This window comes from Giraffa tippelskirchi, chromosome 3 (assembly GCF_054371585.1).
Source record: "Giraffa tippelskirchi isolate mGirTip1 chromosome 3, T2T-mGirTip1v1.2.pri, whole genome shotgun sequence".
Lineage (NCBI taxonomy): Eukaryota > Metazoa > Chordata > Mammalia > Artiodactyla > Giraffidae > Giraffa > Giraffa tippelskirchi.
In genome coordinates this window covers 115,514,311-115,538,301 of record NC_137277.1, presented here as the reverse complement: position 1 = coordinate 115,538,301, position 23,991 = coordinate 115,514,311, and the positions used below count along the sequence as shown (strand labels likewise).

Here is a 23,991-nt window from a genome sequence, read left to right as displayed (position 1 = left end):
AGCCCTTGCACAAGACTTGTACCGCTCACGAAGGCACAGGGCATCCTCTCAAGGAGGTCTTGAAAGCCGGGGCGAGAGAGTGAGCTCGGAGGATTTCCATGCTCTGAAAAGAATGAAGACAGAAAGGACGCAGAGGACCCAAGTCTCTAGTGGAACAAGGGTATTTTATCAGCAGAAATGCAGACTTATATATCTTTAGTAAAATGATTACTCAGCTATTACACAGGATGAAATTCCATCAATTGCAACAAAATGCATAGTCTAATACATACAAGGTCGCTGACGCTGAAAAGAGTCACTGAAGGGAGTCACTGAAAGGAATCCAAGCAGGTACCCTTTCCCATGATCTCAGTCCTGAGAACTGCGTGCAGCTCTACTTGTTCCCGGAATAGGAACTGATGAGGAACAGAGAATCCTTGAGAAATGGCACACGAAGGAAGAAAAGCATAACACATTGGATTCCTTAAAGTTGAACGTTCCCTGACAGACATATAGGAGCAAGATAAATGAAATAATGAAAAAATAAGATAAATTCAGAATACAGGATATTCTGGATTGGCACAATCATTTTAAAAGGTCAAGGTCATGAAAAAAGCTGGAAGAGTACTGCTCAACATGATAGAATTACAAAGTGTAACAACCAAAATTAATGCCTGATCTATGGTTAACTCTTAGTTAAAAAGAAAATAAAGATTAATAAAACTATAAAAGACATGTAGGGAAAACTGGAGAAATGAAAAACGAGCCAGCAAGATCAAAAAAAATGGAAGAAACTGAAGAAGATCAATATATTTCCAATTTCCTCCAGCAAAGGAATTGGCAAAGACATCATAGAAGAATAGGGATTTGTTCAGTCTATTCCATGACACTGCTCTGTAATATTCCAGCATATATTAATTTCCCCGTTGTCAAAAGTCTAACCTTAGGAAAAGGACTTTTGAATACATATTGCTAGGTAACAGACACTAATTGTTTCTTACGTGTAAGTCTCTTCTCCTCAGGATTCCATCTTCTGTTCTTCTAATGGGCTCTCTGGTGTTCAGTATAAGACTCCATTGTTGGCACTCAAGAAGACTAAGGCAAGAGGTATTTCTATATACACAAGATCCACAAGTCCTCCCAGCAATGAGTGCATTGACATGAAGCAGTATGTACTGTAGTAAAACTCCAGTGTAAATGAAAGGATTACAGGATTCCTTGAAGTTAGTTGCAGCTCTATGCTCTTATTGCAAAATTTAATCAACCTAGATGTGACAAAAATAAGTTTGTCATTAGCCAGCAGGGGGAAGAAAGTTCCCTTCAGTGGTTACAGAATGTAGCCTCGGCACATTTTGGTGAGGTGGGCGTCTTTATGCATTATTCTTCTCATTTTACCAGGCAGGAAGTAGACAGAGAGAGAGGCTAAGTGACTTGCCCAAGGACAAAGAGTGAGTCAGACGCAGAGCTGGGAATTGAGCCCACTTCTCCTTGTTCCCAGTGTACAGCTTTTCTCAGCAAGCCATAATGTCTTTCAGATGGATCATTTCCTAAAATGTATTAAGTTGTTAAAAATTCAATATGGGTGTTACACTGCTTTCCAACTAGCTCTGTTTCTCACTACTTTACTAGAACTATTATCAAAAGCTAAACTGATGGTCAGATCAGTAAAATCATATCCATATTTTTTAGACAATATGCCATTAAAACTGGATATATCCAAGTACCTAGGATGAATCAGAGTCATTGGAAAGTGAATCTGTATTTGGATCTTTCAGCAGGTGGGGGAGGATTCCACAGTGAAAGAGAAAGTGCAGCTTCAAAATTAGCAGCAACTGGAATGATCATGAAGAACAACCTCTCACTGACCACCAAAAGAGTTAAAAAATGAACTCTAAACTTCCCCCAAAATATACCAATATGATGTTTGTGGCAGACATCAATAAAGCAAGAAAATAAAATGTAGTGTATACTGAAAAAGTTGGTATTTTAGGCCCTTCCAGAAGACTTTAGACACATTTTTATTCAAACTAAGATTGTTTCATTAGCTGGGATTTTAACCATTGGTTCACTGGGAATTTCAGGACATAGGCAGGAACCATCCTTTTAATGGCTATCACTGAAGACTCTTATTGTGCTAAACAAATCAGAAATAGTAAGTCAGCCAGATGCTAACACTCCTATAAGTCTTCTGATTTTGATCATCAGAAACATCAACAACAGATCTCTGTGCCCTTTACTAAAGAACACAGACTCAGCTGTGCAATCTCCTTCAATACAGTAGTCTAGACAACTACCAATCAGTCAAGATTCAACCAAGAGATCAAACTCATTCACTATTTCTGGCATATGCTTTTCTGATCAATCTCCACCCAAAGGACAAGACACAGAGTCACTGGAGACCTACACCCTCAACTGCCAGGTCTGATCAAACCCTCTGCAATTATCTCTTACATGACTTGCTCATATTTCCATAATGTTTATCTGAATTAGACCATCAACTCCTTGAAGGCAGAAATAACTATAAAAAATTCCCTAACAAATTCTTTTCCCGAGAAAAGAGCAATAAATCCAAATTTATTTTATAAAACTTATCTATATTTTTCTTTAGAAACTTTGGAAAGAGTGAAAATTTGAATTCCTTAGTAAGCATCATCACGTAATTCTAATTCATAAAATTTTGTTCAGCAGACAACCAATCATTATAGCTAATACTTTATTAAAATTAAAGAGCTGACCATAAGGATTTCTTCTGGAACATGAAGATACATTAATTGAGCAGTTGTTCTTGAAATTTTTATCAGCCTTAGGATAGTCTTGCATCGCTCAAGAGACTGTACTCAGTTAAAACTTTCAGAATTTTCCATATCCTATGACATTTTCTAGAGAACTGGCTGATTCCAGAGCAGAAACAGGGAAAATGCACAGTAATTCTGTGCTCATTTAGCAATAATAAAAATTCATAAAGTGCTCAGAAAATGATGGGGGTATGTCAAAAGGGCAGAGTAGCCAATCTGAAAGAGTGTCCAACACCCACAGGTAAATATTTTGAGCAAGAAAATGAAAAGTGATAGTATTGGATAATAACACAAATAATAAATACCTGTCTATATTGATATAAATAAATAACAAATCAGAAAGAAGGGACACTTTTCTTGCAGAACAATTCTAAGTAATAATCTTAGAAAGAATGAGGAAAATGTCACCCCCCTCCTACAAATGAGCATAGTTAACATCATCAATAATTAAACAAATCGATATGTATAATACACTAAAGAGGCTACATTTCTTGTGCGATGTTCTTGTCAATAATGCATAACCATGAGAAAATATCAGGCAAATCCAAATTGTGGAACATTCTATAAAAAAATAGCCAGGATTCTTCAAATGAGCTTAAGAGATGGAAGTAAACTAATGACAGACATTGTCATGGATTGAAGATCTAAGGAGATATGACAATTTAATGTAAATTTGAATCCTAGATTGGCTGCCGAGATATACTCAGGTCATTAGCAAACAAATTGGTAAAATCTAGAAAAAGTCTTTGGTTAATAATGAATAGCATCAATGTTAACTCTGTTTTGATAACTGTATCACAGTTATACAATATGTTAACATCAGTGAAATCCAAGGAAAAGATAAATGAGAACTTCCTGTACTAGTTGTTTATATTTTCTGTAAGTCTAAAATTATTTCAAAGTAAAAAGTTTTGAAAAATGCTTTAAAAAACTAATCCAGATAATCGGTTGGATATATGATTGCCCGTGTGAAGACCAGTAGGAAATCTGGGGACGTTGTATAGCAATAGAGCACACAGTTGGCTCTTGTTGGGTCACAGCTTTCCTGAGGAAACAGAAGATGAAACACAAACCTAAATGTGGTCCCATTTGTGTCTCAGCATGAGAATTTGTCTACTCATCAGGATCATCCCTCTGCCATATTCACTTCACTCTATTTTTTTCTCCCTTTTGATCTTCTTTATTCTCTTCTACATTTCAGTAATGATCCATGTGTAGTGTGTGGCATAGCAATTTTGTTTTCACCGTGTGGCTGTTGCTTATCAGGTAGAATATTTTCCATGAAGCCCCTGGGGTAATGAGACAGAAATCATCCTCATAGCATCCCCTCGTCATTATTAAGAGGGTTTTGTTTCTTGGACAACTTTCCATGGCGTGTTCCCTCCTAAGTCACAATTGAGTCTAATATTCCTGACCCTCTAAAGGCTCATTAAGAGTTTTCTCTGTGCTCAATTTTCTCCCCAGATTCTACCTTTATGTTTCAAAGGGGAGAGGAAGTTGAAAGGCAGAGATACAGGACACTGTTGAAATTAATCTTTAGTATCCTTCTTCCCTTAGCCATGAGCTGCAACAATAACGCGTTACAAATTTCAAGGCATTACACTCAGCTCTCTAGAGCCACCTTTTGTCTGTAAAGCACCAAGTAAATTGTCTATTCATTGTGATCCAGTCTAACCTTCTGTTGATGTCTGCAACTCAGGGGTTCCATAGTGCCTCACAGCTGTCAGTCTGGCTCTTAAATCTATCAGCTGATGCTTTTTGACCCCCGCAATGTTATTTCTTCCTTTCTTTCTTTTTAATCTTGATGGACAATATTTAAATCAGAGGGAATTATGCATGAAAATCAAAACTCCTGGTCTCTCCTGAATTTCTAAAGGTTGGGCGATCCTCTGCCCACATTCTCAGGAGCCCACAATCTGCTGCAATTGAATATCAGCTACCCCTTGGAAAAGGTGGGTGTTCTCTAATTTACATGTCACCAGGGCACCTCTGACCAGACTTGGCTGTATGCATTTTTGTTTGTAAAACCTGCCCTATACATTGCCCTTTAATTAATAAAGGTTAGTCAAATATGTCCGAGTGCCTTCACTTAACATGATGAGCAAGGAAAACTAAGCAGCTTTTTCTCTGAGTCTATGGATCTCAGAAGCCAGTCAACCTGTTTCCTTTGGTGAAACTACAGAGGAAATACTGCCTATCCTTTTCCCTTGCTTGTGTGAGAGGGGCTGGGGAGAATTGCTGCTTCGGGTTCCTTTGTGTGATTTCCTGTGTTTTAAAGAAATGTGATTGCTTTTATTGTATACTAAGTTCGACTCTTACTTACACAGTGACTCTCAAGCAGGAGTTTGCAAAGCGACAATAGAGCCATTACTGTTTTACTTCACACGGAAGGGTTTTCCTAATCCTCTTTGGCATTCATCTCTAAACCTTGGTGAACTCAAGCAGCTTCAATAACTGAAAGTTTATTTTTGACTTAAGTGATTTTCTTTCTACTGGTAGATTTTTCAGGTGTCTCACCAGCTTAACTGTTATCTGAATAAGCTTTGTTTATTTTCCTTGGCTCTTTATAGCAGGTTGAAGTCTGTTCCAAGGGGCCACAACATGTTCTGCCCAAATGCCTTTTATTCTGAGTATGCAGTCAATATTTTTTTTTTTGCTTTATCTAAAATATAAATAACCCCCTTATACTCATTTTGAACCTTTTCCCAAAGTACTTTCCTTATGAAAAAAAAAAAAGCTGTTTAGCAGACCTCTGTGTGATGTGAGCAGAGTTCTAGTCAGGGAGCATAAATCGTGCCTCATATTCACTAATATACAAGTAACCCTTCCCCTTCCTGCTGTTTTCAATTATTCTGATAAATTTATGTCCAAACTTTTGGCACCCCTCAGCTAGAGTACACAGCAAACAAATTTACAGTGAGTCCCAAATTAAATATTAATGCAAAATCTCCCAGCCCCAATTTCATTTGGTTCAGTCACTCTAAAATTTAATAAAATGTTGGTGTTTATCTCATATTTAACTTATTCCTATGCATAGTGTTGATTTTGTACTGAAACCTTGGAGCCAAATTATTAAAGGGGCTTTTGACAATGTGCATGAAAAATGAACTAAACCTAAAGTCACATACAAGTTAGATTTCTGCACAGGCATCTAGCAAATGTCTACTAAACCTCCAGGTAAGCTCTTTACACAATAAATAAATTGGTTGGGATTTTTGGCTTCAATATCTTATTTAAGCATTTCTGAAATTATAAATGCCTAAGCTCTGGATCTCTTTTTATTTTAACCTAATGTGTGTTTAGTATACATCTTCTCTTCTTAATCTTAAGGCATACTATTTTGGAAACTAAGAAAGCAGGGTATCTTTTTAAATTAGTTGTAATGTTCATGTAGCATTTCCAAGGTTGGAATGAAGTATTTCCTCTATAATGCTGCTGTTCACTATATAAACTAAATAGTGTCTAAAAGGGCTGATTATCTCAAGTTGCTTTTATTGGCAATAAATGACCTGTACAGCTTAAAAAGAAACTCAATGAAAATATTTGGGGGTAAGCTTGTACTTTGGAATGCAGACTTGAATATTAAGTTTTAAAACTAAAGTTTGATTTCTTCTCAAGGCAGATGACAAAAAAGAGATCCAAAAGAAAACAAGAGCAATGAAGAAAAAGAAAATCAATGGAACAAAATCCTGAAACAATCTTCTAATAACTAAGGCCCAAAATGGCTCATTCAGCTTAATATTAACAGTATTTCCCTCAAACACTGTATACACATCTTCTTCCCCACAGACCTCTGGGCTCTGATTTTTTTTTTTTTTCTTTTCCATCAGTTTCAAAAAAAGTCTCTCTCCTTGTTCTTTTTTCTCCTCTCACTCCCTCTTTCCTTTTTAGCTCCAACAAGAACTCAATAAACCCAAACGGGCTTGTTTTGTAGCTATAAGCAAAACTTCCTTGAAAATCCAAAGATGTACAATTACTAAACTAGCGTTTTTATTGCTTGATCTGGTTTATGTTGTTTACTCATGTCTGCCTCCGGTCTACAAATCACACTGATATAGGTACGTAGTAGGAACTACAATATTTATTCAGTGAATGTGTGTGGATAAGTACAAAAGAATCATCCAAGAGTGCTGACTGAACAAGAGGAATAACCATTAGGTCATAAACTCTTATCCAGCAGGTCCCCCATCACTTTTCAACACCCTTTTCTCTTCCAAAGTTTTCTTGGCATTTCCAGGGAGGGTAATGAGTATAGCCAACAGCAATCCCCTTAAAATTTCCTCCCATTAATCAAATATTCATAAGTGGGAATGGTGACTGTCAGCAAAAATTCTTCTCAATCATATCAAGGACTTGGGGTAATAGAAAAGGAATTCTTCCTTGAAAATGCTGAGAATTTCCTCAAGTTAAAAAAAAAAAAGATGAGTCTACACATAGGCCAATGCCCCTTCCTCCTGCTGTTACACTAGTTTATATTGGTAGAAATAACACATAGTTGTTGCCACATTTACCAATGCCCAGCATGTTACTAAGTATATTATTTTAACTAAACTCCCAAGGAATACCATGAATTATTCTAATAATTTCATTTTGCAGGCATGGTATGGGTAAATATGTATAATAGGGAAGATGGTAGTAATAATTCTGAAGTATAGGGAAAAAGACAAGCAATATTGCAGGGTCTACATGTGACCATTACATGCCTAATACCATGACACATTTCATACAAATCAATAAGAAGTGATGTAAAACAAAATGCATTCTTTTCTAAATAACCTAGAATGTTAACTTTTACCTCCCAAGATAATTTAAGGCTTTATTTCATGCCTTATCCTTCTGATATATTGAAAGGTTCTGTGCTCATTGTTATAGAAAATCTTCCTAAAGATGAGTCACTCTTCTATCTCATCCTTATCTACAATGCTACCCTGTTGTTTAAGCTGCCGTCTCTCCTGAATAGTTATAATAACCCTTTAACTGTATTTACTGTGTCTCTTGTCCTTTTTTATTCAGTAGCAAGCATGATCTCATAAATAATTAAGTTGTGTCATGTCACCTCTAATTAAACATCCAGTTGCAGCCCATTATAATGAGAGCAAAACCCAAGTACCCCACACTGATTTGCATAATCCTACCTGACCTACTCATAAATGTCCCTTTCCCCATTCCTCGTCTCTTCCAAACACACAAAGTGAACTTTAGGCACATAGACCTTCTTCCTTTCTCTAAAATGCCAAAATCATGACTTCTTCTCAAGGGTTTACATGGAGAGTTCCTCCCTCAGAACCACTCATAGCTTGTTCCTTCATATCACTTTTTATCTCAGCAAATACGTTATCCTTTACAAAAAGGTCTGGATTACAACCAATCCCCAGAACACCTCTCTTGATTACATTATGTTATTTTTCTTTCTACTTAGCACAAAATATTATGTACTAACTTATGTGTCAGTTTGATTATTGTCTCTCTCTTCCAGCACTAAAATTTTAATACGCTAAAATGTAAGTTCAGACAGACCAGTTACATTGTCTAACTTTATCATCTGCTTCTTTCCCAGCCTCTAGAACAACTCCCAGCACATCTCTGCTCAAATTTGTTGAATGGATGGATAAAGGAATGATCACCAATCACATGGGTGGCTTCAGGGATCATATGATTTCAGGAGGAAAAAACAGAAAAAATTAAAGTGACCTTACAACACAATGGATTTCTACTGCTCTTAGCAATTTACATTAAGCTAATGGTATAATTAATGAAATAATGAGTATATATGTAATGAGATACCAATGTGTGAGATATTTACACGTATGCTGTCTTCCTTGCATTCATGGAAGGTATGAGAGACACTGCCAGGTCTCTCTTTTCAGAGTTGGTTGGAAAAGTTTTCTGTAAACCTCTAACAGTGTTTCACAGGCACTCAGATTAAAATACATACAAAATACAAACTGTCATGCCTTTCATAACCTTATGATCTCCCAGCAATGAGAAAAGCAAGGGAAATGGGAAAAAGTTCTAGGATTTTGGTTCTTACACTATCAGGATTAATTTCAAAATACTTGACAATATCATCAGCAAGTGAAAACAGAAGTAAGCATTCTAGCATGGAAAGAACTCTATCCAAAGATGGAAAATTCTAAATTCTACCTATTTTTAACATTGGTCAATGTTAGATAAAGTCACTATCATTTCCCCTAAGTAAGATTTGTACACCACAAGTATTACAGGCCATCAGCATGATGCTGGTGAACTGCTAGCCCTTTTGTTAGAATGACAGTGATACAAGGACTCAGCAAAAGGGCCTGAATTCTGGTTAGTAATTCTACCTATAAATCTTAGTTATTTTTTAATGAAAGTCTCATAAATACGGATGTCCAGTAGACATAATCTATAATACTTTCACCTGACAAGGCAAAAATCTCACCCATGAACTGGCATTGTTATCACTGTACTTTCAGAGCTTAATTATGAGAAAAATGCCTTAAAAATTAATAGAGTTGAATAAAGTAGAATATTTTAATAAAGCATAGTTTCTATTTTAGCATGGTCATACCGATAAAATATATCATTAACAGTTTTAGAAAATGCACACAAGGTCTTATCTATCTAAAAACCAAATCTTTGTAAATCTCAAAAATTTATAGTTTAGCAAATTTTAGCAAATTGTATTTTAGCAAATGTTTGAGTAATTCCTTACTGCCTCAGTTACCTGATTTGTGTGGATTGAAGCTTCAAAAAATTCTTACTGCCAAGGTTTTCTCTCTTAGCATCTTTGTCCTTCCTCTCCTTTTACACCCGAATTTCTAAGGAAAACAATCATTCTAAATTCATTTCTGTCTATCAGCCTTATTCGATAGTTTTTCTTTTTCACAAATATCTTAAAATACCCCAGAAACACTCAAAGCAAGCAACCAGAACCAGAAGTTTTAGTTCTCTTCTTCTTCTCCATCCCTCCCTATCTTTAGTTCTCTTTTCTCATTTTAAGAAGAAAGAGCTAAGATGAGCAAATGGTCATTAAAGAAAAACTCAGCAGTAGAAAAATTCTTAAGGAATCGTATTCATAATTCTAAAGCCATTTTGGAAGTCTTGAAGGATGTCAATGCAATGGGGAAAAGTTAGGAAGGAATGTCCTATTGATTGCAAGAATAAAACAAGAGACGGTCTGTGGTGCCTTGATCTTACCTAAAGAAGAAATGTATTCTTTCGACTAAAATGAGGTCGTGTTTCAACAATACTTGTCTTTGGTCTGAAGGCTAGGCCAGCCAGGACAATGAGATGCGTGTGTCTCAGGAAGAGATGTCTGACTGTTAATAAGAATGCATTGTGAGATAAAATGGGATCTTAGCAAGGCAACCCACTCTATCTTCTTCAAGATTTTTTTTCTTATTTAAAAATGTTAGAAAGAATCTCATATGAAAAAAATACTTTCTCAACTTGTCTTATATAAAGGACATAGTTATAATATTATTCACATGTAAATGGAAACTTTTATACAGACAGGGCTATATTCAAACTTTTTCTGAGAAAAAATAGGTTTAAACAGATAAGACTACATAAACTGAAATTATTTTTCATTGTTCCTATAGGTAAATAAACCTTTGACAAGTGTTTTATATTTACAACTACTTTGGAATATATGAGAAATTCCAAATGTAGATAATATATCCTTATTCAACAAATGAGAGTGGCAGAGTTATTGAATAATGTTAAGTGACACCATCATTACCAACTAAAGCATTAGCCTTTTGCCCTGATGATACTTAAAAGAATCTGACCTACTGGGAAATCAGCAACAAATGAGTGGGCGCATTTATTTAATCAAGCCACTGCATTTTTTTAACCACAATTGGACATATAACTGCAGACTAAAACAATGTTAATGTGACTGCATGAGAAAGTCATTATAGTCATATTTAAAAGCACACTAAACACTGTTGTCCACTTTATCACTGTAATGATTTCCATTTTATATTCTATATTGAAAGTCTTGACTTTGAAATATATTTTATTTTTTTAATATTTTGAAAAAAATAACTTGATAAACAAAGCCAATAAAGAAGAATAAGAACTGTCAAACCAATTTTCAATAAAGTAGCATTTGTCTCTACAGGAATAAATTCAGAGCATGTATTTATTAATATCCTAATGCTGCTTTAAACTCTTCTGTTACCCCATGATATAAATAAATAATTACTACCAAACATAATGAATTTGCCTATTACGAACTGCACCACAACAACGGTACATTTGATTTACTCTACAAAGCATAGATAGGAAGTAACATGTATAAGTCTTTCAGGGAAATACATTGTTGTTGTTTTCCATAAAATTTAATTTTAAGCTTTTATGCAAGATCAATTTTACTATTTTACCAGGACTGGCTACTATCTAGTAGTTTGATGCTCATTTAGTTCCTAGTCAATTCAACCAATTTGTTTAGTCAGAAAGCTCAGTGGAAATAATTGAGCTTGTATAGAGACAGACTAAATCAATAGGATGGAAAGAGAGAAAGAAACTATATTTTGGTATCACTGAATTCCAATCAGAGCAATAAATAATGCATACTTTCTAACTTGGCCTTGTAATTATGCGGGGGGGCTGGTGCTGTGGAAAGGGAGGTCACTAGATCAGTTATGAGGAGAAAATATAGATTTACAAGTGTGAAGGCAGCTTATAGCAGAAAAACTTCTAGTAGAAAAAAGCATATAAATTTTGAAAGTCTAAACTTACTTGTTCGAATGTGTTGCAAAATCTTCTGCAGACTTCATTCTCTCTTCTACAATATAGAGTGTTCAGATGTAGTTGGAGAGATTAATATTTATTCAAATGAGACCACACAGAATAGTGAGACAGTGATTACATATGATTACAAGCACAGTACTCCTCAAAAGCATGTAAGATTAAAGATACTCATTGTCACATATATGAATTAGTACAAAAATAACTTGAAAAGAACTCTAATATTTAGAGATATTTCCAAATTTTTTGTATTTGAATTTTAAATAATGGAACTTTTTGTTTTTCCAAGCAACTAATAAATGCTAAATATCTCCTAAAAGAAAACAACTGTAGAATGCCCCCAAGACTTGTAGATTGTTAGATTTGTGACTGCTATGTTGCAACTTCATTCTTATGCCTCTTTTTCAATGGGTTGTTATACAGGTAAATTTGGAGAATAACAGTCCACGTGAAGATGGAAAGCAACTCCACGGAACAGCATTATTTGACTGATTACAATTATTCTGCCTTTGCTGTCCCACAAAAAAAAAAAAAAATTGTGCTCTCTACGTATCAACGTAGGTTTGAGTCATTATTTTTCAATTAAATATAAAGATCTAGATTTCTTCAGAGACTATAAGGAAGGTTTTTTGAAGTAATCAGAGTAAACATGACTCTATCCTGATAGAGGTTTGGCCCAGTATATATTCTAGCTAACTCACTATGAAACTAGTCAATCTTTTGCTCAACTTTTCTTTAGAAGCACAGTTACTAAAAACATTGTTTTAAATTATATACTTTGGGTGCATCATAATTATACACATTTCAAAGGCAAATGCATTTTGACATTTATTTCTTCAACTGTCAGATTCTGTTACAACAAATTACGTATTAAATGGAAATTCACTCATTAGAATACTGCACATTAGGAGTTGAAAAATAACTCAAAGTTCTTTCATTTCATAATGATTTTAAGGAAGTGGTCATCACGAAACTAGACATACATTGTCTGAAAATTTTCTAAAAAGTAAAAGTTTCATTTAAAAATATATCTCCAATTTCCAGGCCAAAGTGGTGTTTTTATAGGTTCTGTGCACCAAGGCAGTCATTTTAAAGAAGTCATCTTCTTTGAAGAAGATCTATCTATATAACAGGTGAGTTTCACTTACTGCTAAATTAATTTAACTAATGACATCATGTTGGGACAATCAAGATTAAATTTTAGTATTAATTCTACTTTCTTTGAATGTATCCATCTAGAAAGAAGAAAAGTATTTCCTTTGTACAAAACTGTTTTGACAGTCTCAGAAGATAGAGAAATTTATCAATACATCTGCTTGGTACCTTTTACTACACAGAATCCCTACAACTAGGAAGAAATTGAAGAAAGAGGCTATATTTCATAGAAGATGTGAAGAATCATGAAAAAAAAAAACATAGAATGGAGGGAAGACACAGAGATCCCTCATCATTGTAATCCTTATAAAAGATTAAATCATGTTAAGTCCAGGTGACTTTAAATTGAGCCTATCTTAATGGTACACCCTAGGCTCTGAAAAGAGATTGACAAGACAAGTAGCAAGAAACTAATGTCCTGGATCCCATACACTTGGAAACTAAAAATCTCTGCAAGACTCAACCGTGAATGAAAAGCAGCATTTACAAAGTGTCGTATCATTTTAAAGAATATATCAACTATATCCCTCATCCATCACCCTTTCTAAGAATCTCTCTTTCACATTCACTTAAAAAAAATCACTTCCATTTAACAATTCTAGCATTGTTAAAACATCTAAGTTTTCTGCAGTATTCTCATATATCTCTTCGTTCTTCAGGTTTAGTTATATCCAGCCTCACACTGATGGAAGTTTCTTTATTTGTATACTGTAAATATTTCCATAGGGTATTTATTATGATATCAGTGGACAACACTTATCTTAAGAAATTATTTTGTCAAAAGATACTTTAATCTCTTCTTTTAGGAACACTAATTTGAATTCAGCCTCTCCCTAAAAGTATCATTTGGCATTCATTCTTCCCTCTGCCCTCTTTCTTTCCCTCCTTTATTCTGTTTTCTGCAATTTACATACTTTCTTCTTTCAACACACTGAAAATTTTCTTTATTTTTTATTGCTTCCCTTCCTTTGTAACATTTTCTATTTGAGATTGAGAGAGAGACAGGAAAACTCAAAGATTATGGAGACCTCTTCAAAACAGGACTTTAACTTTTCTGGAATATAAAGAGACACGGCTAGCAGCCCATTCTTCTTTGAGATTAAAATTTTAACATACATGATTGCCAGTTTTAGATGGTTTTATAGACATATACATTTAAATGATTAAATGATTACAGCAGCATGAACTTTAATTGTTTGGAAATACGTTTCCACATCTTGCCAGACTCAAGAACATAAAAGAGACTAGCTTCAGTTCTTTCAATCCCTTTTCTTTTCAAAAAAATTGACAATTTAAAATATACTTCCTTTTAAGTCATAATCCTTATCAAGCAATACTTTGATGTGATATGACATTGTTATATGACACTCTGGTTGATTCTAAGTGAACATGATTTATCCTCCAAGTTTTGCTGTTAAGAGTTACAAAGATGTTTCCTTTTTTCAGATGTGATGAAATTAATAAAAACTGACATGTACATCAGCTTAACTCTTTACCAAAATCAATGCAAACTAAAAAAATAAATAAACAATGTAGAATTAAAGGACAAGTGGATGTGCATAAACTGAATGCAAGCATACAAGTTCAAGTATTTTCTATTTAAAAAAATACTGAGTTTATATACAAAAGAAAGAGAAACAGAGGTTTAGAGTAGTGCAACCAGCTGGTTCACGCAGTTTAGGAAGCTACCATTACTTAATATTTATTTGGAGGACCTGAAAGTGTTTTCTCATTTGCTGGCTTGAAGTTAGGTCTTGCACTATAAAACACACCTGTGTAATTCACAGGCCTGTTCTGTTCTTCAAGGACAACTGACATAAGCCTGGGCAGAAAGCTACATCTTCTTAAACTCTTTCTTGAGTTTATATTCCCATATCTTCTGTTTCAGCATTTCAGTAAGAGAAGTTTGTCATAATGCAGCAGCACTTTCTTTTTAACTTTCAACAAGATTGCTCTCTCTCTTTCTCTCCCCCCCCTTTTCCAAATGGGACCCACCCTTTTCAATTTTGATAGCTAGCTGTGGCATTTTCAGCTCTTTTATAACAGTTTTGAAAGTTGTATTAAATATGTATAATAATGGTAAACTGTTGGTCCATAACTATTTCACTTGTATTCTCCAGTATAGCACTTCTTATGCTGGCATGGTGATACAATCAGGCACTATTTCTGTGTGCCCTGTTTCTATCTTATATATCCCTCTCTTTATTGGAACTAAATGGACATCAAATTCTAATCCTTTTATTTAGTTTTCTATCTCAGAAGAAAGTTAGGGGTTTGCATATTTGAAATTCTATCCAGTATTCATTCCAATCATTGATTGTAGCAATAGCCCTATTCCTCATAAACACATACAGAAGCACTGGGGACTTAATTCCAGATGAGGTCAAGTTTCTGGAGAATGGGGACTCACACAGAAAGAGCCCAGTAGCAGTAGTCTGCCAGTGTCATTCTATTTTGCTAACACACAGGACTGAAAAGCTTCATTCTGTTCATCTGCTCTGGTCCAACTTCAAACATTCTTTCTAAGAAAGGTTGAGAGCTGATTGTTCCAGATCAAAGACATCATCATTGCTAGTCAAAGCTATGTGTTTCCATTTTATCAGTATAGTTTTCAACTATTCCAGACCAACTTCAAGGCAAGTTCAGAAGCTAAGTGGTTAGGTGGCAAAGATATGTTTAAAAGATTATCACTCAGTAAATGCCAGACTTTCTAAAGGAACTCATATTAGTCTCAATACTGGTAAAGGAATAACATGTGTGGGTATGCTATAAAGACTATAATCTGGTTGCCCAGAGCAGGTTGAGTAGAAACACTACAATTCATTTCCCTATTCTTTCTATTAATGAAGCAACACTTTTTTAGTCATTTCATAATTTGCTACACATAAACGCAGTCTCTGAATCTCCCAATGCAACATTCTGCCTATTTGCTTGGCATTGAGATCTGGGTACGTTTTCTATCTTTCTTACTCTTTTTCTCATTAGCTCCCAAACCAAAATATATAGGTCAATGTGAACTCATGTTATGATTTAAAAACAAAAACAAAACAAAACTAGATCTACAATACTTCTGATTTGACTTTAAAAAGTTAACCATTTCAATGCCAATGGCCCAAATACTGATCTACCTTTTTTTTTCTTTTTTCACCGGTCTGACTTGTCAAAGATTATGAAACTTGCACAGAGATTCTTGAGTTTCCAGATCAAAGTTTACCAAATTCGGGTTTATTATAATAACCACTTCCTCTCTCTTTTCTGCTCTGCTCCCCATACCCATTCCCTTTTAAACTTCTATCATTCGTCAGCTATTTGGAGAAATAGCAAGGGCAAGACGCCAGCGGTGGGTTAGCGTCTCCGGGCACCATAAGCTGAGCCACAGACATTCGGGAATTAAAAAAGTCAAGTTCAAGCAGGTGCTTGTGCCCAGAAGCGCCACCAAAGCTTTAGCTTCTCTACTGATGACCCGAATGAATTTGCCCCAGAAAAGGGCTCCAGAAACGAAAGGGACTGGAGTCGCCGCTTTCCCCTCTCCCGGGGCAGCAGGAAAGGAAGTTAACCCATGAGATAAGTTAAGGAAGCACACACTTAACGCGGAGAACCCTGAGACCGCAAAAGCTCGAAGCCCAAAAAGTGAGCGCGATGGGAAGTCTTGGGAAAGCGATTTCTGATCCCAACATCTGCAGCGCTTGGGATGCGCGGGCAGAAGCGCGCAGTCAAGTCCAAACGTTCCCGGGGGACAAAATCAGGACAGGCAAAGGGCCAAAAGAAAAAGCTGTGGGGGAGCTGAGGACTGGGGTTCCTGGATCGGAGACCCCCTCCTCCCACCGCATCTCTCACCCCCCACGAGGCCAGCGCACAGTGGCCCACGGTCCAGGGGAGCGGGGCAGCAAGGACTTAAGTTTCACACTCACTTATATGCAAGCATCGCCCAGCAGGAAAGCCAAGGAAGACAGCTGGCAAGGAAGGGGGAGGGGGTTTCTCCTTACCTCGGTCGGCTCCCATGGTCAGCACCTTGGCGACAGGCAATAATCCCGAGAGAGTGAGTAAGGCGAGGAGAAACTCGGACATCGTCGTTGCCCGGGGAGGAAGCCTAAGCCGGAGACTGCTCGGCGGTACCCTCGGCCCGGCGGCGGCTGCTGCTCCGAGCCCCGAATCGAGCAGCGTCATTTACAAATGTCACTGGAAATTCTTCAGCTCAATGAGCCCAGCCAGTCCGCCTTCTCCTGCCTGGAGCAGGATGTGGAAGGTGTACGGATACGTGCGCGTGGGGGAGAGAGTGTGTGTGCGAGCGCGAGCGAGCCGCTCGTGTGTCTTGACTTTTCAATGCAGAGTACGTCTGATCTTACATCACGCAAAGAGGGGCAGTGAGAGATGCCAGCGGAGGGGAATTCACTGATTAATCACCGAATCCACCACACACCCCTCCATCGTCCACATAAATCACATCTATTACTCGGTAAGAAGCATTTAACACAACAGGAAAATACCACCGCGAACTGAGAGCACCACAAATCACAATTATTTCAGTCTCCTTGAAGGGAAAGTAACTCCAAGCTGGTCTGTAGGGATTTGGGTCTTTCGAGAAGGGGGGAGACTTCTGCATTGGGCTGAGCCAGCCAGAAGCCTAGGAAGCTCCGCGTTTAACAGCCAGTTCGGAATTAGCAGCCACCAGAGCTGAGATAGATGCTTCTCTAGGCAAAGCACATTTGATCCCTATGCTCCCTGGAAGCTTCCTTCCCCAGAAGGAAGGACGAGCCGAGTAACTGGGCTTCTTTTAGGGAAATGGTTCCCTACGCTTGCTACAAAAATTGCAATGCTTTTTGAATTGCGCCTTTAACTTTTATGCTGAGTAGTACCTGGGGACAAAGATGAAAATTTAGTGATTCAGCAGAAACAAATAAAAGCAAAACAAACCCCCAATGTCATCACCCGTTGCATAAGAAGGGAAGGTTGATGTAAAGAGACCCCCTAAGTAGGGAATCATAAAGCAAAAAATCGGCAGTTTTATTCTGTATATTTCTCTCTTTAAAAGGGTTCCTTGAACCATTTTGAACTTTTGCTGCTTTATTTTTTTTTCATTTTTTCCACACAGTACAGTGGTAGTATTAAGAACTTTCTCAAACCGTCGGAGGTATTAAAATGAATCTGCGATTTTAAAAAAAGTTGTTTGCCTGAGTATTTTAAATATGATCTTTCAACTGCCTAAAATTTTAGTCACTCAAAAAATGCTAAATTGAAACTCAGAAATCTTAATAGTTGAAGGCTTACTTTTTTCCCTTGTAACATCAGTAGTTCTTGCCTAAAGAGCAAATCTTAAAAATGTTTTGTGTCTAATGTTTAAACACCTGAAATTGGTGTAAAGGGAAAATATAAGGAAAGCACAAAACTAAGCAATAGGATGACAGAAAAGGAAAGATATTTTAAATAGGCTTTCAGTTTACCAGGTGAAACTTACTTTAGATGAATGCTAGCACAATAAACTAGCTTCTCATGAGTAAAATTATCCAGAAATATCTTCAGATGCTCCTTAGAAACCATTAAAATTAGACTGGGTCAAAGATCACAGGTGACCATGAGGGATATTCCCACTTAGTCTGTGATTATAAAATATGTTCTTTAGATCAATTTTGCCATATTTTATGTATTAAAGTTTATTTCCCCCTGTAAGTTGACTCATTTCATGCCTAAAAGATAACTCTTCCCACATTTAAAATTTTATGATTTTTTCTTCTAAAGTTGTTATATAATTTCACCTAGTCATTTTTATTGTTTCATATAGGAAACAAAGAGGTTTTCCTATTTCACTTCATACGAAAAATTCACAAACTTTGAAATAAGTGGCAGAGTTCAAAGAATATTTGCAAAGGGGGAGAAGGGTATATTTTGAATGATGCTCACAATAATAGATATTTCTTCTCAAGAGTCCACAGACCTCTGCATTCTGTGAAATATTCTTTCATTGTAACAAAGTAGGTGTCTTTTTTTTGACATGAGCCCATTCAGTCAACTAGGAGATCAGCTATTAGGAAATCCATATGCACTTAAGTTTTGGCAATAAAACAAGGAGAGCTCAAAAAACAAGCTAAGGATGTTAAAATTCTTCCTCTTCTATACTATTACTACCTATTACCTGCCCCCACCCCCATCTCAAAAACTGCAAGGTGGAGAAAAGTAGCCAGGAACAGTACAACCAACCAAAGAATCTTACCATGTACCAAAGTGCTGTGACTGAAAATCAATGGCTCATTCACTTCTGTAGTATATGTAGCAGCCCTGGATTCCACTGATAGCTATTTAAAGGGGAAAGTTATGAAAGATAAGCAGGGAAGTAAATTCCATTCTAACTTATATTCTCAGTATGTTACACTTTTAATTTGTAATGCTTCCTAATAGTAATGTATTATGTGAATTAGGCAGAATAAAAACCAGGTGATCTCTTTTAGATACATTGGTCTACTTTTTAGCTGTCCTGAATGGAAGAAAATCAAGGATATGTTGTCCACACATTGTGACCAGTATAACAAAGCAAAATAGAATTCATTTTTAGTAATCAACAATCAAATCACCATGTGTGAATGACACATGACTCAAAATAATGGTGTAAAATAGCAGTGGCAATTATGGAAGTTTACTAACATATAGGCTGCATACCAACAAAAGATGATAACATTTAATATCAATTGTGAATGATCCTCAATTTTATCTTTAAGATAAAATTTGAGACTTAAAAATGCAAATAGGTGTTATTAACAAAAATGTAAATGGTATAAAAAATGCTCCACAGCAATCTGGTGGAAGAATGGATTTTTAAGTATATTAGCAGTGGTCAAGTGGACACAACATTACATTTAAATGCATGTCAAGCAGAGTTTTAAGACAAAAGTTATAATAAGGACATTGGTTCATACCACAAAGCCATAATAATATATAACAGTAAATATTAATAGAAACACATTTGCTCCAAAACTGAATTAAGGCCAGTGTCAAAGAGCAATAGAATAAAATTGTCCTGTACACAGATCACTTGTATATGGGGGTTCATCTTCCAAATACCTATTGAAAATGAACAATTAATCAAAGAGCTTTTATGAGCATCAGTGAGGCTGACAAAGGTCCAGGCCAAATTTGAGTTTTGGAAATAAAAAATTTACTTCTAGATTTTGAATGCCTATCCAGTTATAATGAATTATAAGTAAAAGAGAAAACATAATTTCTTATGAAACATTTTATTTCCCATCACATATACTTTAATGAAAAAGGAATTAATAAATTAGACTATTAGTGAAGTGAGAATAGTTAGAGTTACTGTTCAGACTCTGTTTGTTCATATGGCCCATTATAATTTCTTCATTCTAATCAGGATTATTAACACTGACAAGTTAAATAAATTAATTCATCAAACTATACAATGTTATGAAATCTCTCATTGAGATAAATTAAACAAGGTAGAACCAATCATTCTTACTTTCTGGTCTAAAACAACACACGAATATTAATTATCAATGAGTGGTAATCTTATACTTTCCAATTAGAGCCATGTTTTGGGTACATGTGATCAAACATCAGACTTCATTTATGCTAACTTCATTATTTTCTGTTGAGCACTGTTGAGCCTTTTGCATAGATAGTAGTGCTTCGTGCTACTGAGTGTTATAACTTAACACACCTGAAAGCCATGTTAGGTGGAGAACTTGGGTCTCCTTACAAACCTAGAATGACAGTCTGTCTCCTGGAAGTGATGTGTGTGAAGGAGAGTTGGCCTGAAAGTCGGGTTGCTAAGGATTTCTGTAGCTATCATTCCAAGGGCTGCTAGAGTTCTTACCCTGCCTTTCCACACAGAAAAGTTGCCAGGCAGCAGCAGACACAGGATGAGAAGGAAAAGGAAGCGGGTGGTAGTTGAGAGACTGAGAATTGTTAAAGAAATATTATCAGTAATTTAGAATGGAAACAGAGTTACACTGGACAAAGTCACTAAGAAAACAAAAACCTTTGGATTGATTTTATTTCTCCAACTGTAGCATTTCAGTGCATATCACAATTTTAACTGCTTTCCTTCAGAAGTGTGCTGTGTTTGGTAGCATGCAGTTTCAGGTAGGACACAGGGACTGAGCTGAGATTAACACGAGCTCAGTGCAACTTTAATTCCAGTATTTGCAAAGTATTAGGAGGTATGTACACCTGTGAAGAAAATAAAGGGCGATATAATGAAATATCTAATTAAACCTGGAAAGTAAAAATATTTCCAGGCACATTGTTTTTCTCTTTTATATGTCTGGACCTCTCTCTACTGTCATGATCTGTAAATACTTCAAGATATACATCTTGCAGTGAAAAGCACAAAGGATAGACAATTATAACTTTCAACAGATAAATAATAAAAGGTCATACAACTTTGTTTTACATTTTATCTCTTGTTTGAAAAACTTTTGACAGTAGGAAGGAAAGGAATCTTCACTGATTTAGACAACCTCATTAGACAACAACTATCTTCCATAATAATAGTATAGACTTGAGAGACAAATTTTATTCTGCTTTTTGAATACGTCTTCAGAAGGCTTCCCTCATAACTCAGTTGGTAAAGAATCTGCCTTTAATGCAGGAGACATGGGTCAGGAAGATCTCCTGGAGCAGGAAATGGCAACCCACTCCAGTATTCTTGCCTGGAGAATCCGATGCTCAGAGGAGCCTGGCAGGTTACAGTCCATGAGGTCCCAAGAGTTGGATACGACTTAGCAACTAAACTGTCAGAAGGCACAACCAGTAGTAATGCAGTCCATGTGTGTTTTAAGCAGGGGAGGAGTTGGAATACAGAAACACCCAAAACTCATTAAATCCTTGTCATTCTACTCTCATGGAAGTAGCCCTTGAATTTCAAGTCAGTGGCTGATTGTAAAGCTTGTTGCTGTTGGTGCTTCTTAACCTGAACATAGTTGTGGTCAAGATGATCTCCTCATCCCTATTTCTAGCTACTAGAACAGAATTCGTGTTTACTGCTGCAAATTGGTAGTTGGTGGTCTACAGACAGGATACACTTTGTCTGAATGAGCTTTTGAGGATATTGATCTCTGTCCTTTTGCCCATCATCTTTCTGTTCTTTAATTTTAGTTAGAAACTCTTACTTAGGTTGTTGAAACTGGAAGGAACATGCAATTTATCTCTTCCAATTTACCACATTTTATAAATTAAAAAAAAATTCAAAGTAAAGGTAACTACTTTGAGGTCACATATTTTATTAATATCAGAAACAGCCCTTGAATGAAGTTTCCTGATAGTTTCCTATATTATATAGGGGGTTTCATTGATATTCTTTTTTTTTTAAATTGGAGTATAATTGCTTTACAATGTTGTGTGAGTTTCTGCTGTACAACAAACTAAATCAGCTGAAGTATACATATATCCTCTTCCTCTTAGACCTCCTACCCACCTCCCCATACATATATCCTCTTCCTCTTAGACCTCCTACCCACCTCCCCCTCATGCCACCCCTCTAGGTCATGGCAGAACACCAAGTTGAGCTCCCCATGCTATACCACAGGTTCCCACTTGCTATTTCACACATGGTAGTGTATTAATGTGTAATGTCCAATTCAACCCACCCTTCCTTTCCCCTACTCTGTCTATGCATCTGTTCTCAACATCTATATCTGTATCTCTGCCCTGGAACTAGATTTTTTTCCCTATCTCTGAGGAGTTGCAGCCTAAGGAGTTTGAATTGATTCATTCACTTAATAGCTATATACTATATGACAGCCTCTGCACTCAGCATGTGCAAATGGCTTTTAAGAAAATAGCTATGGTTCTTGCACTAGGAGAGTTATCTATATCAAAAGTCATTTCTGCGCTGTGGGCTCTGTATGATCAGGCCACCAGATGACTATTCTCTTGCTCTCTGTATATTCCCTGCTCAACCTGCTTCACCTACTCGCTACTCACATGACTGACCTTTCTACATACTTGTCTGCACCCCAGCTAGTGACTGCTCTAATCTTTAGATCATAATATTCTCACCATGATAGCTTTTCAAAGGGCAGTGAGGAGGTACCCTCTGCCAGTTTCCCTGGTAACCTATGAGTCAACCTGAAGTCAATCTCCCCTATAACTGGTAACCTCCTCCTCCTTCCTGTAAGAGCAAAGGGCGACATGCCAGTCGCCCTGTCATGCCTGTGTCTGCTGCACACAGAATGGGTGTTGCTCTGGGATTCTGCTTCAGACTTGTAAGATCCCTCATCCATGAAACAGTCGATGTCTCTGTCGCTGACTCGGAGTTCTTTCTTTAATCTTGAAACTGGGCAAGTACAGGCCTTATAGGCCTTGTAGACAGTGCAGCCCAACTGCCCTTTCTCCAGGATCTTATAGGATGCTGTTGTGAACAACAGGTATGGCACATGAAGTCTACTGCCGAGACCACCCAATAAGATCAGGGCTGCATCTTTCTTAGGAAATATATTTACAGGTAAATTTTATAAAGGAACCTGAGCCCTTTATTAGAATTGGGCTCTGAATAAGAAATCACAAAATATGTATTCATATCTTGAGCATTGGTACAGACATTTATTCAATCAGTACAGTGTCCCTCTTTTGATCTAGAACCTGGGGGAAATTTCAGAAATGTTTAGAATTCAGAACATTTAGAATTTTTGTCAGTGATAACATACAAATTAATCAGAGTCAGGGGGATTCTGTTGTGCTGTGGATTCATAAAGAATCAGAGGACAAAAGGGAACTTGGAAAAGTCTGGTTCAACTTCTTTTCACTTATTTGTTTTTATTATAGTTATTGTTTGGAATTTTTTCAGGTGTTTTATTCACTTTAGCATTTTCTTACTTTATATCCAAATTATTTATTTCTTGCTTAATTTTTGTATAGTCTTTAACATTTCATAATTTCTATATCCTCCCAAATATGATATTTTTACATGGATTTTCCCCTGCATTAGGTACTCAGAGACTAGTTGTCTTAATGCTAAATAATGGATTTTCACTTTTCCTCTTAAACTTGTTTAATCTTTCCTATATCTTTCTGCTGTTTCCTGGTCCTTCTGCCATGAAATACATCCCTGTATATGAAGTAAACAGGATAATACAATGACAAAGACAGAAGTTAGGTGTAGGCAACTGACAGAGAGCAGAGAAGATGGGATGATTTATATATACTTTAATGAGTTACTGTTAAAATGTAAAAGGTACTTTGGAGCTACATATCTTTGACCAAGTCTAGTTTTGTTTTTTTGTCTGTTTGTTTGTTTGTTTTTTCTTTGTTTAAGATGGGAAATTATTTTGTTTTGTTTTGTTAGGTTTCATAAGAAGAGTAATTATCTACTTTTTTC

The 23,991-nt window shown here is 36.3% G+C and overlaps 1 protein-coding gene and 1 long non-coding RNA gene across 2 annotated transcripts in view; one reads left to right on the top strand and one right to left on the bottom strand.

The window, feature by feature from the left end:
* Positions 1-17,250, bottom strand: part of LRP1B (LDL receptor related protein 1B) — a 2,070,111-nt gene extending 2,052,861 nt beyond the window's left edge. Inside the window, exon 1 of the mRNA XM_081584839.1 lies at positions 16,652-17,250. Within this exon, the coding sequence (XP_081440965.1) occupies positions 16,652-16,832 (181 nt within the window). The 5' untranslated portion in view covers positions 16,833-17,250. The remainder of the gene's footprint in view (positions 1-16,651) is intronic.
* Positions 1,008-14,147, top strand: LOC145540798 (uncharacterized). Its single transcript, XR_014078554.1, has 6 exons — positions 1,008-1,086; positions 6,393-6,832; positions 8,332-8,517; positions 11,934-12,067; positions 12,555-12,643; positions 12,750-14,147. It is a non-coding gene; the product is annotated as an uncharacterized LOC145540798 (long non-coding RNA).
* Positions 17,251-23,991: the final 6,741 nt, after the last annotated feature.